Source organism: Suncus etruscus, chromosome 4, assembly GCF_024139225.1.
Source record: "Suncus etruscus isolate mSunEtr1 chromosome 4, mSunEtr1.pri.cur, whole genome shotgun sequence".
NCBI classification, from domain to species: domain Eukaryota; kingdom Metazoa; phylum Chordata; class Mammalia; order Eulipotyphla; family Soricidae; genus Suncus; species Suncus etruscus.
In genome coordinates, this window is record NC_064851.1 from 6362473 (window position 1) to 6377571 (window position 15099).

At 57.7% G+C, this 15099-nt stretch overlaps 1 protein-coding gene across 2 annotated transcripts; it reads right to left on the reverse strand.

Annotated features, from left to right (window-relative positions):
- Window positions 1-6526: 6526 nt before the first annotated feature.
- CBX6 (chromobox 6) lies at window positions 6527-14053 on the reverse strand. Of its 2 annotated transcripts, none has more exons than XM_049771629.1 (5): window positions 13901-14053; window positions 13698-13741; window positions 13478-13543; window positions 13278-13344; window positions 6527-8868 (listed from the first exon to the last, which is right to left on the reverse strand). In XM_049771629.1, exons 1-5 carry the CDS (start codon window positions 14036-14038, stop codon window positions 7921-7923), a joined length of 1263 nt encoding a protein of 420 aa, XP_049627586.1. In that variant the 5' UTR covers window positions 14039-14053; the 3' UTR covers window positions 6527-7920. The 2 variants fall into 2 exon arrangements, with proteins under 2 accessions (XP_049627586.1, XP_049627585.1); XM_049771628.1 differs by having other exon boundaries at window positions 6527-8922.
- Window positions 14054-15099: the final 1046 nt, after the last annotated feature.

The following is a 15099-nucleotide window of genomic DNA, read 5'->3' on the forward strand; positions in this document are numbered from 1 at the left end:
GTCTCCTAAAAGTCCATGGATTGACTCCTCCTTCCATCCTCCTTGTCTGTCCTGGGGCTTTTGGGGTGGAATACTCTGGTTTTGTTTGTTTGTTTGTTTGTATTTTTTGTTTTTGAGCCACACCTAGTGGCACTCAGGGGTTACTTCTGGCTCTGCAATCAGAAATTGCTCCTGGCAGGACCATATGGGATATAGGAGATCAAACCTAGGTCCATCCGGAGTCCACAGTGTGCAAGGCAAATGCCCTTCTACCATGCTGTCATTTAGGCCACAGAATATTCCTTTTGGACGAAAGGCAGCTCTTAGAGGCTGCCTATCTGGACTTCCCCTCTTCAGGAATGAGGACATGGGGCAGAGACCCCACATCTCCCTCCCTGTATCCCGTCCCCTTGCAGAGATGTCCCCACAGAGGACTCAGCTAATGAGTCTCCCCATCTATGTAGGGGAGCAGAATGGTGGTCAGAGAGGTTGTTTGTCAAGTTGTCCAGGAACCAGGGGACAGGCCCCCTTCTGCCCTAATACCCAAATTAACCAACCCAGTGCCAGGCATTTACCATCCGACCAGGGGCTCAGTCTAAGCACTTCCTTCTTCCTTCCCTGCATGTACTACAAGGGGCTCAAGTTGCATTTCCTTCTTGGATCCCCAATTTCCCACCCCTCACTGCTCCATCCTGTCCTTTCCTGCCTCCCAAGCGGTGCTCTGAAGTTTTGTGGGGGTTCTCCCGGCGATCCTCAGTGTGTAGAACGAATCCACATCCAAGCACTGGCTGGCCCAAAATTCGGGTCTCATGAAGGCTAACACATGCACCCTCTGGAGAGGCTGCTGTGTGGGGGTACAGGCCTGCCCGGAGATCACCCCTGGCTCCTGGGGGAAGCCCTTAGTTTTCCAAGCCAGCTTCCGATTTCCTTGGGAGGGTGAACAGGAGGAGCTCGGCCGGGGCAGGAAGGAGCCATCTGGTGCTGGCACGAAGACCGGAGAAGCCGGGGACACGGGTGTCCTGCTGGTGGGGGCCAGAAGGGCCAGAAGGATGGGCACTTGCTTGTGGCTGCTCCACTTAGGGGAGGTGGGCCCAGGCATTTTCATCCCGCTTTATCCATGGCTGCTCAGCTGTGAAAGGAAGCCTAGATCTCGCTCCCCAGTCCCTGCCTCGGGCTGTCCCTCAGAGCCACAGAACCTCGATGTGGCACCCCAACCCTGTCTTCTCCATGGTCTCAGCACCACTTCCTGTGACCCTGATAGGACCGTGTGTGACCTTCATATACATGGAGGGGGGTGTGACCTTCATATCCATAGGGGTGCGTTTGGGTTGGGTCTGGGAGAATGGGGGTCTGAGAGTGTGGGGGTCAAAGCTGAAGAGTGTGGGTAGCCCAGGCTTCGAAAGTTTTGGGTATCTGGGCTAGGAGTGTTTGGGGGGGGGTCTAAGCTTAGAGAATGGGGTTCCAGCTGGGAAAGCAGGCCTGGATTGGAAGAATTGGGGGATCTGAGCTAGGAGAGTTTGGGGGTATGCTCCAAGTGGCTGTGGGGAACAGTCTCATACACACACAAACCTTTTCCTCGATCCCAGCAGGCAGTCTGTACCTGGGTGGCTGTGGACCCTCCAGACTCAACCCGCCGGGCAGGGAGGGCAAGAGGGGGACAACACTTGCTTTTAGGCTGGCTTGGGAGCCCCTGGGGCTCAGCTCCGTCTCTGTCTCTCTCAGCTGCCCCCCCCCCCAGCTCTGTAGCGAGGCTCCAGCTCACAAAGGCTCATTCTGGGGCCCAATTTCTGCATGCTCCGAGTTCGACCTTTGGAAAAGGCAGAGCGGTCGGTGGCTCCCTGTGGCTCTAATGAAGGTCACCTCCGGCGGCAGGCTCCGAGGACACCTGTCCCCATCCAGTCCCCATGAGTCACTGCCACGATTTCCACCTTCATCTTTCGATCTCTTTGTTCCAACTTGGTTTCAGAAGCTGGAGGTCCTGAGGAGCCAGAGATCAGGCAAATGCGGGTGGCTTTGTTTTGCCCCACTTTCTCCTTCTGTGACTGTCCAGCCTCGCAGGGGATAGGCGGCGAGTCCTGGCCAGCTGCCACCTTCCCTGCCTACTGTCCAATGTCTGAGATGTTTATAAGGGCTCATCTTGGGAGCATTGCCCCAGGAACAGCCTGCAGGTCCTTTCTTTTTTTTTTTTTTTTGTCTTTGTTTTGTTTTTGGGTCACACCCAGCAGTGCTCAGGAGTTACTCCTGCCTCTATATGCTCAGAAATCGCTCCAGGCAGGCACAGGGGACCAGATGAGATGCTGGGATTTGAACCACCGACCTTCTGCATGCAAGGCAAATGTTTTACCTCCTTGCTATCTTTCTGGCCCCAAGGTCCTTTCTTCGGGGATTGACCCCCCAAACAGGCTTGTGTCTGCTCCTACATATACTCTGGGGTGTAACTCCATGTACACACACATACTTTTTTTTATTTTTTTGCTTTCTCTATTTATTCCCAGACGTGGGCATTCTGGGACCACGCAGATTTCTAATTCAAACCTCAAATATGTGTCAGGAAAGGTCTCAGTTTTCATCGTTTCATTCCATCTGGGTTGTGACTCATTTATGAAAAAAAAAAAAGTCTATTTGAGACCTTTTTTTCTAGCCTGTCAAGTATTCTTATTTTTAGGGGGGGGGGCACACCCAGAGGCGCTCAGGGATTGGTTACTCCTGGCTCCGCACTCAGAAATCAGTCCTGGTAGGCTTGGAGGACCATATGGGATGCCAAGGATGGAACCCAGGTTGGTCTCGTATTGACTGCTTGCAAGACAGACAATCTACTTACTATGGCTCTGGGGGCGGTATTTGAAGGGTCAGAAGGCCACAGATTAAAGTTAGGGTTTCAGGCTTTGAAGTAGAGCAGTTAGTATAGTGCAATGGATAGGTAACTTGCCTTACATGCAGCCTGCCTGGGTTTGTACCCAGCATCCTCTAAGGTCCCTCAAGGAGTGATCCCCGAGTGATAAGGCAGAGTAAGCTTTGACTCAAAGCTGGATGTGGCCCCAAATCCAAATTAATAAAACGCACTTGGGGTTTTACATATGCTGAGGCCCCTCCCCCTGCTTAGATCTATCAAGGGGTCAGTTTTCTCCTCAGTGCCCCAGGGGCAGCTGTATCTTCCTTTTTTTGTTTTTGTTTCTGGGCCATACCAAAAACGATGTGAGGATGGGGGTTACTCCTGGCAAACGACCTACCGCTTGCGCTACTGCTCCGGCCCCAGCTGTTGTCTTCTGAGTCTCCAATCTGGGGTGTCCATTACTCTGGACCATCTGCCTCCGGGTCAAAGTGGGGAGCACGGGGAGCCTGGACTCCAAGACCAGATCTCCCTGGCTCCTCTCCAAGCCTTTGGAATGTGCTTCTGGGGTCCCTGCCTGCCACTTGGCTGACCCCATGTCCCACTGTCCTCCTGAGGGAGGGGGACCTGTGAGGACAGTTCTGGGGGTAAAGCTACAGTGTGTGTGGAAGAGCAAGAGAGGGGTTACATCTTTTTCTAAAATTTATTTTGGGCCACCCTGGCAGCACTCAGGAAACCATACGGGATGTTGGGGATTGAGTCCAGGTCAACCTTGTGCAAGGCAAACATCCTCCCTGCTCTGCTATTGCTCTGGCCCCAAGAGGGGTTACATCTGGAGAACAGTTGGGGGTGCCGTGTGGGAAAGGTGCTCCCTACAGGCTGGCCAGATTCATTCTGGGATGATGTTGGGTAGGAGATCCCTATGGTGGGAGGGGTGAGGGGCAGAAGGCATTTGGGGAAGGGTGGAGGTCACATTCAGGGGCACTGGGGCCCACCCAGATAGGCCTTGGGGGAAGAGCTGGGAGTCTTGGGGGGGGTGCAGCTTTGAGCCCCCATGGTCTAGAAGACACCCATCAAAAACCCCTCCCAGTCCAAAGGAGCTCACCAGTGGGGCTAGGTGAGGGACCATGGGGACCTGAGGTGACCAATTTAGGGGTTCAGCACATTGCCCCCAAGTATCCTCTGGGTCTCATTTGGACATGTTTTACCTTCCTGGGGGAGCCCACCTCAAGGTAGGAGGGGTCTGAGGAAAAAGCCAAGTCTTGTTTCTTTTGACCCTGAGACCAGCCAGTGGTGGAAGGAAGGACAGACACGAGATACCCCCAGCTTCGGAATGTGACATTTATTTTGGGGGGCAAGAAAGGCTTTTCCACTCCACCTTCCTGGCATTGGTACAATATTGAAGAGCAGCGGAACTAAACAAACAAGATGGGAAAATTCAGCACAGCCCCCACCCCCAAAACAGTCAGATCAGGAACGGAATCAAACCCCCCCTGCCTGCTTCCCCGGCTGACCTCACTGCCCAGCCTCGCTGTGGGGGAGAGCTCACCCCCAGGCAACACCCTCATTCCCCACCCAGCTTGAGGGATGCTGACCAGGGCCAGGTTTAGCCAGCTGGGAGCTGGATGGTTGAACCACGGACAAAGGTGCTCTCACCTCATGTCCCATGCGTGGGATGGAAGCAAGTAACCTCACCCCATCCCCACACATGGGGTCACACAGGTCCCCTTCTAGTGGGGACCCACCCACGCCCATTGCATGAGCTTTGGAACCGAGTCTCTCTGTCTACTCTGTTCCTTCAACCACGGGGTCCCCTTTGACCCCTGCCAGCTCAAAGCCCTGCCTAGAGCAGACCCACATGAGAAGAGGCAGGAGTGGGGTGCTGACCCCGCCAAGCTGGGAGACCCATTTGCTCTGTGTCCTCTGACTTCTGCATCAGGCCAGGGGACCACCATTTGTGGGTGCGGCGACCAGCCCCAGATTCTGGGCTCTCGGTCCCAGCAGGGATGCAGACAAAGGAGAAAGGAAAAGCTTTCTAGGATTTTTCTTTTCTCTCCCAAGAAGTTATTCTTGAAACCACACAAGTGCCATCGAGGCTGCCTTGGGCAAACCCTGACAGTAGAACTGACTACGTAGGGGCTCCTCTGGCCTCGTGGGGGGCCAAGTGCAAAAAAAAAAATAAAATAAAGAGGGGCTGGAGAGATAGCACAGCGGTGTTTGCCTTGCAAGCAGCCAATCCAGGACCTAAGGTGGTTGGTTCGAATCCCGATGTCCCATATGGTCCCCTGTGCCTGCCAGGAGCTATTTCTGAGCAGATAGCCAGGAGTAACCCCTGAGCACCGCTGGGTGTGGCCCAAAAACCAAAAAAAAAAAAAAAAAAAAAAAACCCCAAAAAAAAAACATGGGGCCCGGAGAGATAGCACAGCGGTGTTTGCCTTGCAAGCAGCCGATCCAGGACCTAAGGTGGTTGGTTCGATCCCGGTGTCCCATATGGTCCCCCGTGCCTGCCAGGAGCTATTTCTGAGCAGACAGCCAGGAGTAACCCCTGAGCAATGCCGGGTGTGGCCCAAAAACAAACAAACAAAAAAAAAAAACATAATAAAATAAAATAAAGAATAAATCCCACAGAACCCCAAAACAGAAGGCAGCCCAATGCAGTCCCTAGAGGGACCCCACTTCCTGGGCTCCCCTCACCTGAATGCCAAGGAAGCTTAGCTTCCGGGGGTCCCCCTCTTTGACGGAGTCTCCCCATGGCAAAGCAGCTGCCTTCCATACCACCCTACAGCTCTGCCCCTAAGGTCCCGTTTCCCATGCTTAGAAACGGGACGCCTCAGGCCCCAGCATCTCAAGGCAAGAGGCAGGGCTCACTCGGAGCCTCGTCCCTCTGCAGGCTGTGGGGGAAAAGGGGAAAGGGGGAGGGGCCTTGCCTAACTCCCCACTGCTTCCTGGGGCTCAGCCCATAAGCGGGACCCAGGCAGGGATGGAGCCCCAAGTCTCAACTCATGCAGACACAGACCTTGCCTGCTCCTAGCACAACAATGGGGTGGGTAGGAGGCACATGAGGGAGATGACTAGTGCCCTAACATCGAATATGGACCAGCTCAGGTTTTGGGGGGCACCTCACACACGTATAAAAATAAAGTCAACCAGACCACTTCTGCCTGGTACTTGGGCAGAGGGAAAAGCAGCAAGGGGGGGTATGGGGAGGGGCTGATCCGTGCAAGTGTCTGGGGGGGCGGCTGGGCCCTACTTAAGAGACACCCTGGGAGAGGTAAAAGGGTGCTCTTCCTGACCCTGTGCCCACATACCCCGTATCCAGGAGGGGGCGCTGGACAGCAAACCCTGGTGGGAGAGGAGGGGCACCCTCCAGTCTCCCTAGAAAAATACACAGCTCCACAATCCTGAGCCTACAGCACTGGCCAGGGAAGTTCTGGGGTGCGGTGGCCTTTGGGAGCAAAGGGAAGGGGGCTTGATGGAAGGAACCTGGAGGCCCTAAAAAGCTGGTGGAAGGCACGAGGCCCACAGCCAGCCGCTGCACCCCCATCTCAGCTTCCCCTCAACTCCCACTTGCCTGGCCCCTGCCGCTGTGACTCCAGGACCCCCGACTTCCTCACATGTGCAATCACTGCGATACTAATTTTTTCTTTAAATATCTCTCCCGCCCCCCGCCCCCATCCCCCTAGCCCCGTAGGAACCCCACAGTATTTTTTTTTCTATTTCTTTTTTTTTGCCTCTTTTTTTTTTCTTTTTTGGGTTTTTTTTTGTTTGTTTTTTGTTTTTTGCAAAACTAACTCTCACTTTCCTGTCATAAAATCACCTCTGAAAACACAACTCCTTTACAAAAAAAGGTCACGAATGCCACGAACTCTCGGAAAACACGTCTCTGTGGGCGCTGGGTCACCTGTCTGGGTCCCCCCGAGACAGAGGAGGCATACCAGCCCTTGGGGGGGGCCATTTGGCACTTAAATGGCCACGAAGCCAGCACAAAGGGGGGGTGGGGGAAATGGGACAGAGGAGGGTTGGGAGAAAAACGCACCCCACAAGGTGGTTTTTGCTGCCTAACTGGGTCCCCGGGTCCCCTCTGCTGCAGCCTCCTTGCCCACTATGTGGGGTACCCTGGCACCCCATTATCCTGAAGCACACAGGCCCCCTCTCCCCAACTCTGCTCTTGTGGTGGGGGGATGGGGGAGGCCGGGAACAGCACAGGGAAGAAGTCGGCAGGCTGAGCCCCACGGGGACAGGGGACACCCAGGACCTTCCTCTCAAGCAGGAGGGGGGAGAGGAAAGATGGGGTGGGGGTCTCCCACCTGCCTAGTCTCTCCATGCATGTCTGCTGAGCACCCCAAGGAGGACCAAGTGCACAGGGGCTGGAGATGGCCCCAGATAGAGTACCAGGCCTTGGACCCTGTTCTACAGAAGTGAAAGAGGATGCCCTGGGAAAGTGGGGCCCACAAGGACACAGACAGCACCGGGGCGACAGCGGAGGTGAGATGGGGAACTCAGCAGCTCCCAGGAGCACCTTTGGTGGAGAATCGTGCGTGGGGTGGCCCGCCTGGCCCCACCTTCCAGATGGGGGTCAGAAGAGGAAGGGGCAGTATTGATTGCTAAGTGCCTCCAGCCCCGCAGGTCCAGCCCTAATATCTGGGAGGTAAGGGGTACAGCCACTCTGGTCAGGGGAGCTACAGTGGGGCCCCCCCTCAGCTGCCAGGTTAGCACCAAGAAGCCAGATGCACCAGATGCCCAGAGGCAGGAGGGAGGTGAGCGGGGAAAGGAGGGGCAAGGAGAGAAGGAGGAAGGGGCAGCTGACCCCCAGATCCTGTACGCACAGAGGGGGTGCAGAGAAGCAGGGGACCCCCGCCCCAACCCTTAGCACCACCCCCATGTGGGCTTGAGGGGACTCCAACCAGCCGGGCCCATCCCATCCCATCCCGGGAAAGGGGAGTGTCCACGCGCAGCGGTTTGAGAACAAGCAAAAAGCACAGGCAGAGGGTCCGGCAGGCTGGGGTGGGGTGGCGTGGGGAGAGTGGGGGTGCAGGAGCGGGTCTAAGCACTGTCACAGGTGGGCAGGGCGCCCAGACCCGGTCCCTGCCTCCTGGTGGGGGGCTCCCCCCTCACTTGCCGGCCCCACCGCTGCTGGCCCCAGCGCCCCCCACTACGGCGGGCCCTGCCACCTTCTCGAAATCCTCGGGGTTGCAGAACTCCTTGATGGTGACGGTCAGAAGGTTGCTGGTCACGTCAGTGACCACCACATTGGAGCAGGGTGACATCTCGGGGCGCCAGTCCCCGGCCTCGGGCTCGGCCGGGGGCAGCGACGGTGGCTCGGTGGGACCCCCGGGCAAGGCCTGGCCGGGGGTGTCTCCACCCATGCCCATGCCAGAAGCGCGCTTGCCGGTGGTGGCACCGGGCTCGGGCTGGCGCGACAGGTCGAGCACTTCGGGCTCCCGCCAGTGGGGTGCGGTGGCAGTGGTTTCGGGGTGCAGCTTGGGGGGTGCATCGTCGGGGTCAGGGTCGGAGGAGGCGGGCACGGGCGAGGGGCAGCCGGAGGAGCTGGAGCTGCGCGCGTCCAGGGGCGCAGAGGTGGCAGCGGCGGGGCGCGTGGGCACCGGCGGGCCGGGGGGCGGCTTGTAGAGGGCGAAGGGGCCCAGCTGGACGTGGCGCAGCTGCGATCGCAGGACACTGTCGCCAAACTGCTTGCTCTTGCCGATCACCCGGTTCCGCGATGGCACCTTGGGGCGTGCCAGGGTGCTGGCACCCTGCCCCGCCTGGCTGGCAGTGCCACTCCCGCTCCCGGCCGTGGCCGCCCCAGGACCCTTGTCCAGCACCTTGAGGTTGAGGATGATGCGGCTTCTCTTGGGCTCCCTCGGCTTGACCTTGCGGTTCAGGATGCGCACCGTCTCGGAGAAGGGCGAGATGGGTGGGCGCAGGCCCGGGGTGCCACCCTGCGGGTCGGGGCGCGGCAGCGGGCGGCGGGACATGCGGTGGCAGCGGCGGATGTCCTTCTTGAGCCGGTGCACGGCCGCGCTCGAGTGCAGCTTGGGCGAGGAGGCGCTGGCGCTTGGCTTGACAGAAAAATGCACATCGCTGACGCGAAGGGCCTCGGCCTGGGCCCGCGCCTAAGGGGGGCAGAGGGCGGGCGTGGGCTCCTCTGCACGCCCCGGCCAGGCTGACACCCACCACCACCAGCCAGCCACGGGGTTCAGACAAGCCAGGAGGTCCCAGAGCCTGAGCTGCTGAACCCAGGATCAGGGGAGTGGGAGTAAATTAGGGGGATTGGGAAAAGGAGCCAGCGCAGATTTTGCCCCCCTCCCAAAGGGGACCGATCCAACCTGAGGCTAGGCCCAGTGGCTCCAGCCCCCCCACCCCCGTTGGCACGGCACTGCGCCAGGGACCCAGGTGACGACAAACCCAGGGAAGCCCAGCCCTGCTCCACTCACAGCTTTCAGACCCCCTTTTGCAGGGCTCCAGACTCCCTCTGCCTCGGAACTAGCTGTACCTCACTACTTGGCCTGGCTCCCCTTCCCTGAGCCTCTGGGGCCCCATTTTCTGAGCTCCCAGGCCCCACTCCTGGCTCTGACCCCTTTGTGGGGTTGGAGGGGATCAGGTAGGAAATGCAACCCCAGTAGAACAAGTTATTTTTGGAGGGGGGAAGGGGGTTTGGGCCACACCTGGAGGCACTCGGGTTACTCCTGGCTCTGCACTCAGAAATCGGTTCTGGAAGCCTCAGGGGGACTATATGGAATGCCGGGGATCGAACCTGAGCCCATCCCGGGTTGGCAATGTGCAAAGCAAACATCCTACTGCTATGCTATGGTCCCTGCCCCTGAACATAGTTTCAAAGGGGATGAACGGACAACTGACCTCAGTGTCAAGGGACCAGTGGGGAGATGAATGAGGAGAAGTGTGAGCTGTCAGGACACTGTCCCCAGCTCTCCTCTCCTCCCCCAGACATGGGGCGCAGTGTAGGGATGCTCCCAAGGTCACCGGAGCCAACCCCCTTGGCAACCTTTCGCTGTGACAGTAACAGGCCAGTTGCCAGATGCTTCATGGCTTCCCCTCCGTTCCAGGAGAACCAAGAAACAGGCAGAGGGGATGAACACAGAATCCTCCTGCCTGGCTGCAGTCCGGGGGTCCAGGTGGAAAGAGAAGACAGAGCACAGAGATGCTGAAACCCACGCTGGGTGAGAGATAGGGGTCCTGTGCAGACACTCCCATCAGCGGGTGATGGGATCAGTATGCAAGTTTCCAGATTTGGGGTCTCAGTGCTGCTGCTCTAACCAACCAGTGCCTGGGGGGGCCGGAGGGGAGGGGTATAGTATCAGTCAGACTAGCGAGGGCACAACCACCAAGTCCCCCAAGTTTGGCAGTGGGTCAGGCTGCAAATAACCACCACCAGCACTAGATGGCAGCACACAGGGCGTGCCCTCCCATCCCAAGCAGCAGAAATCCCAGTGCCAGGGCGGCAAGGCCCTTGGCAGGGGCTCATTTGAGTATCAGGGGCAACAGCTGGTGAAGATCCGGCAGAAATGCCTTTGCATGAAGTTTACTCATTAGGTAATTAGACTGATTGGGGGGGGGCTCCCAAGAAATTATCATTTTTCTAGTGTTTGCTTCTCAAACCTGCTCCTAGGACCTTTTTTTTTTGGGGGGGGGGGTCACTCTTGGCAGTGCTCAGGGGTTCCTCCTGGCTCTACGCTCAGAAATCGCTCCTGGCAGGCTCAGGGGACCATATGGGGTGCTGGGATTCGAACCACCGACCTTCTGCGTGAAAGGCAAACACCTTACCTCCATGCTATCTCTCCGGCCCCTAGGACAGCTTCTTACTTTAGATTTTGGAGCTACTTATACAGGGTATTGCAGCCAATACTCAGCTAAGTGGTACATACAAGCCTCATTGCTTCTGAGGACAGGGATGAATGGCCGTGTGGGCAGAGCATGTGGCACGAGGGATTGAACTCAGAGCCTCAGGCACGAGGCACGCACTTCACCCACACTGATCTCTCTACAAAGTGAAGGCAACCTGTCTTGCATTTGACTAACGTACGGTCCTCCCAGTCACTAGGGGTCCCTCCTGAGCACTGAGCCAGGCATAACAACCTTTTACTCCAGATTTGTTTCTTGTTTTTTTGGTGGGCATAGCAGGCAATGCTAAGGGCTTACTCCCGATTCTGCACTAGCAGTGTTTGGGGGATCATACAGGATGCCAGGGATTGAACTAGGCCAGTCATGTGCAAGGCTCCTGAACTCCAGATCTTTTTTTTGGGGGGTGGGGGGTCACACCTACCAGCGCTCAGGGGTTCCTCCTGGCTCTGCATTCAGGAATTTCTCCTGGCAGGCTCTGGGATGGGTGGCTTATATCTCATATGGGATCCCAGGGATCAAGTCTTGTTTTCAAGCAAGGCAAACACCCTCCCTGCTGTGCTATCACTCTGGCCCACTCTCTGGACATTTTTTAAAGGGTCTCGTTTCCTTTTTATGCTCCAGTCTGAAACCCTTGTGAGAATCCATTGAAAGAGTCTCGGCTGTCTGTGAATAGCGGGTGACTGCAGAGGGTTTGTCAGTCGGCGGGTAGCCAGCTCGGAGGGACTCCATGATCCTGAGCAAGTTGTCCCACTTACTGCCTTATTTACCCCCCCCCCCAGTGGACCAGCATGGGGCCCTCCTTGTGTACTCTGTTCAAGAGCTTCAAAGTAAGGGGTGGGGTGCAACTAGCTTACCAGACACGCCCCACAGTGGCTCAGTCCAGGGGCTTCTGACCTACTGGCCACAATTGTGATGCTGTCCCCAAAGTCCTGAACCAAACCCCCCCATCTTCCTCGCCACCCAGCAACCCTTCCACCCTGCAGAACTTCCATGTGTCTCCATGTAGGAGCCTTTCCCCTGAACCTGCCAGGTACTCTATGAGAAACAGGGTGAAGTCAGAGGCAGGGCATCGGGACCTCAAAGTTAAATGACTTAAGTCTCCCTAGGGACTGCAGAGATAGGACAATGGGGAGGGTGTTTGTTCTGCAGGCAGCCAGCTCAGGTTCGATGCCCAGCATCCCTTATAGTCCCCTGAACACCATCATGAGTGATTCCTCAGTGCAGAGACAGAAATAACCTCTGAGAATTGCTGGATGTGGCCCCCCCAAAAACCAACAACAATAAAATGACTTCTTTCCAGGGCCTTGACTTTTTTCATCTGTGAAGTGGAGGTAATCCCCTTCTCCTTCAGAGTAGGGGGCTGGAGAGGAGAAAGTAGATATTCCCATTGGGAAGAAGGAGTGGGGATAGATTCAAAGCCCATAGACAGCTCAGAAACTGAAGCTCTCAAAATTAAAAACAAAACAAACAAAAAAACAATTTTTTGACCATCAATGATCAAGCGCCATTCCTCATGTCCCCACTAGAGGACGCTCCAGCTGTGCGGAGTCACACAGCCCAGCCCTCCTCCCTCCTAAGATCAGGTTCAGGGGTGCAGAAGAGTTAAGGATGCTTCCCCCGCCCCTGTGAGGCCCCATGTGTGCGATGGGGTTTCTTATAGAGCAATCTGGAAACAAATGTCTCTCACTTCTGCTTGAAAACCCACACAGCAAACCTTCACACCTATGTGGGGGGCCTACTCCTCCCCATCCACCTCCTGGGACTCAGCCCTTTTGGAAGAACTAAACGGAGAATTCTGCAATCTCATTTTGGCATGCCCACCCTTCCCGTGAAAAGTCACCAACATGACACAGGCTGGCTGGGGTGCGGGGTAGGGGGTGGCACTGAGAGCCCAGAGCACTAACTCCTGGATTAGATGCTCCTCCTTGCATCTCTAGCTCACTAGGGTCCTCCTGCCCTCCCCCATCATCAAGAAGATCAGATCAAAGCCACCCACAAACATTCTTAAGATGGCTTCCTGGGGAGCAGAGGGGGCCCCCTTCCCTCCTCATTTAGAACCTCCAGAAACAGGGTGTGAGATGGGCTGAGGCTCAGCACCCCAGAGCCAGTAATGGCCTGGCTGCAAGAGAAGAGACTGCAGGACAGTGGGGGGACAGCGAGGAGACGACAGGGCCAACACCCACCTCAGGAGAGAGATGCAGGAGGTGAACCCCAAATGCTTCTCCTGTTGCTTGGACCCTCCAGCTCTGAGCTCAGCTCTCAGCAGGAGGACTAGGGGGCTTTGCCAAGCCTTAAGAGTGGGCAGCCCCCACCTGTCTTGTTCCTACCCTACTCCTGGAGCCCCCACCATCTCCCCAGAACCCTAGTTTCCTCCCTGACGTTTGTCTTGCTGGAGCTGAGGGCGGGCTGAGGCCTGGTGCCAGGGGCTTTTCGGGGGACTCACACCACCCCCCTACCCAGCTGGGGCCCACTCTGCAAAAAGGCCCGCCCCGAAGGGCGGCGGCAGTGGCTGCATCTCTGTCCCTCCCTCTCTTTACTGAGCGCGGGGCGCTGGGGGCCCGAGATGGGGTTCCCGGGGATGGATTTCCCGGGGGCTAGGCCAGGTTACCTTCAGCAGGAAAGTTTTAGGTTTGGGTCCCCTCTTCTTGGGTCCGTAGAGCTCCCGTTCCCGCTCCCTGTGGTGGAGAAACACCCAAGATCCAACCGGGGTTCCCTTCCCGTGGAAAGGGGAGCCCCCTCCCCAACCCAGGGCATGTCCTCCCCGAGCCCCTACACCCCACCCCATGCCTGCCAGCTGCCCCAACGCACTTCTGCTCGAAGGCAGCGATGAGCCTCGAGTCCAGGATATTTTCCTCCGGCTCCCAAGTGCTGTACCTGTCATCGGGAGGAGGGGGGTACAGGCAGGGAGGTCAAGGCACATAAGTGGGGGTACCTAGGCTTGCCAGGGTGGCAAGGTGAGCACACCCCATCACCCCCAAGAAATGCAAAGGTGCAGAGGGAGCCCCTGGGCTTGCATGCATGCACTCACTTGATCGCCCACCCCTTCCATTTCACCAGGTACTCGATGCGCCCCTGCAAGACACAAGAAACACAGAGGGGGTCATGGGGGGTGTCGTGGGGGGGAGCGGGGAGGCGAGATCGCTGGGCCCTGGAGATCCCCCGACCCCTAGGGCCTGGGCAGCGGGCTGGAGAGACACCCCTCGAGCCCCTCGGGGTGTCGTGTCGGCTCACCTTTCGGATGCGCCGCTTGATGATGGATTCGGCCGCGAAGACCCGCTCGCCCACTGCAGACAGCTCCATCTTGCTCCGCGGCACCCACAGCCCATAATACTCCCGGCTCCCGCGGCCGCTGCTGCACCGCTCGCGCATGCGCAGCAGAGGCGGCGCTCCGAGGGGCCCCCCTCGGCGGGCGGGTGAGCGAGCGCGCGGCGGCAGGGCGAGAATGCGCACGCGCGCACGCGCGAGCCGACGGCGGGCCGTCACGTGACCTCGGCGCCGGGCGCGCGGTTGCTAGGGCCTCCCTCCTCTTCCCCGGGGACGGTTGCTAGGGAAAGAAAGCGCTCGCGGGGCGGGGCTCTTAAAGGGGCCGCGTCGGGCTGCTGGCGGTGGGGACCCTCCGCCGGGCTCAGGGCACCGCTGGGTCGGAGACAAGGTTGGGGTAGTGCCGAGGCTGTCTGGCGGATACCCGCTCACTCTTGTCCGTTTCTCTCCGCACGCTCTTTTGAGCCCCCGCTCACGACGCCTCGCCCCCTCCCTTGCGAACCCCGCCCGCCTAGGAGTTTGCAAACAGTTAAATATGATACAGCAGAAATGCATTTGCTGCTGCTTTTGCCTCGCCGGGCCCTGCGGGAATTTCTTTAAAAACCTTGGCCCAGCACCACCTTATCCATTATTTATGGGTTCGTGGGAGTGTGGTTTTGTAACCAGTTCAGATGAATTAAAACAAAAACGCCACCGCAGGAAAGGGGGTGTTTGGAAAAGGGGTGAAGGAGGCCTCCCTCTCCTGGCCCAGGTGACCCCATGCAGAGGAGGGTGCAAGGCTAGGGTCTAGGGGCCCTCACCTGCCTGTACCCCTCGAGATCTCAGGGACCTCGGCGAGGCGGAAGGGAGAGCCGCGGGGTGCGGCAGTGCTCCCCGATCCTGCAGAGTGGCCCAGGCGGGTCATCCGTGGGTCAGTGGCTGGAAACAGCCAGTGCACCCAGGCGCCCTGTTTTCTGCTTCTCAAGATGGGGGAGCCTTGGAGCTGCGCTGCTCCCTCTCTCCCGCAGTTCCTCCAAGGGCTCCACCTTAGCTAACAACCTTAGATCCATTGCTGCAGCTGGGGAGACCTGGATTGGGAGGGGGGCTGCCCCTGACCACAAGCTGAGTTGCCCCCACACTCAAAACACTCTGTTTCTTTCCTTTTGAATGATGGAAGCTTCTTTTTTTCA

Excerpts from the sequence above, each read along its gene's own strand:
- CBX6 (XM_049771628.1), bottom strand. The coding sequence starts at position 14,038 with ATGCGCGAGCGGTGCAGCAGCGGCCGCGGGAGCCGGGAGTATTATGGG. Across the intron at positions 13,544-13,697 it reads TGGAAGGGGTGGGCGATCAA|GTACAGCACTTGGGAGCCGG; the intron begins GTGAGTGCATGC and ends TCCCGATGACAG. Across the intron at positions 13,345-13,477 it reads ATCGCTGCCTTCGAGCAGAA|GGAGCGGGAACGGGAGCTCT; the intron begins GTGCGTTGGGGC and ends TCTCCACCACAG.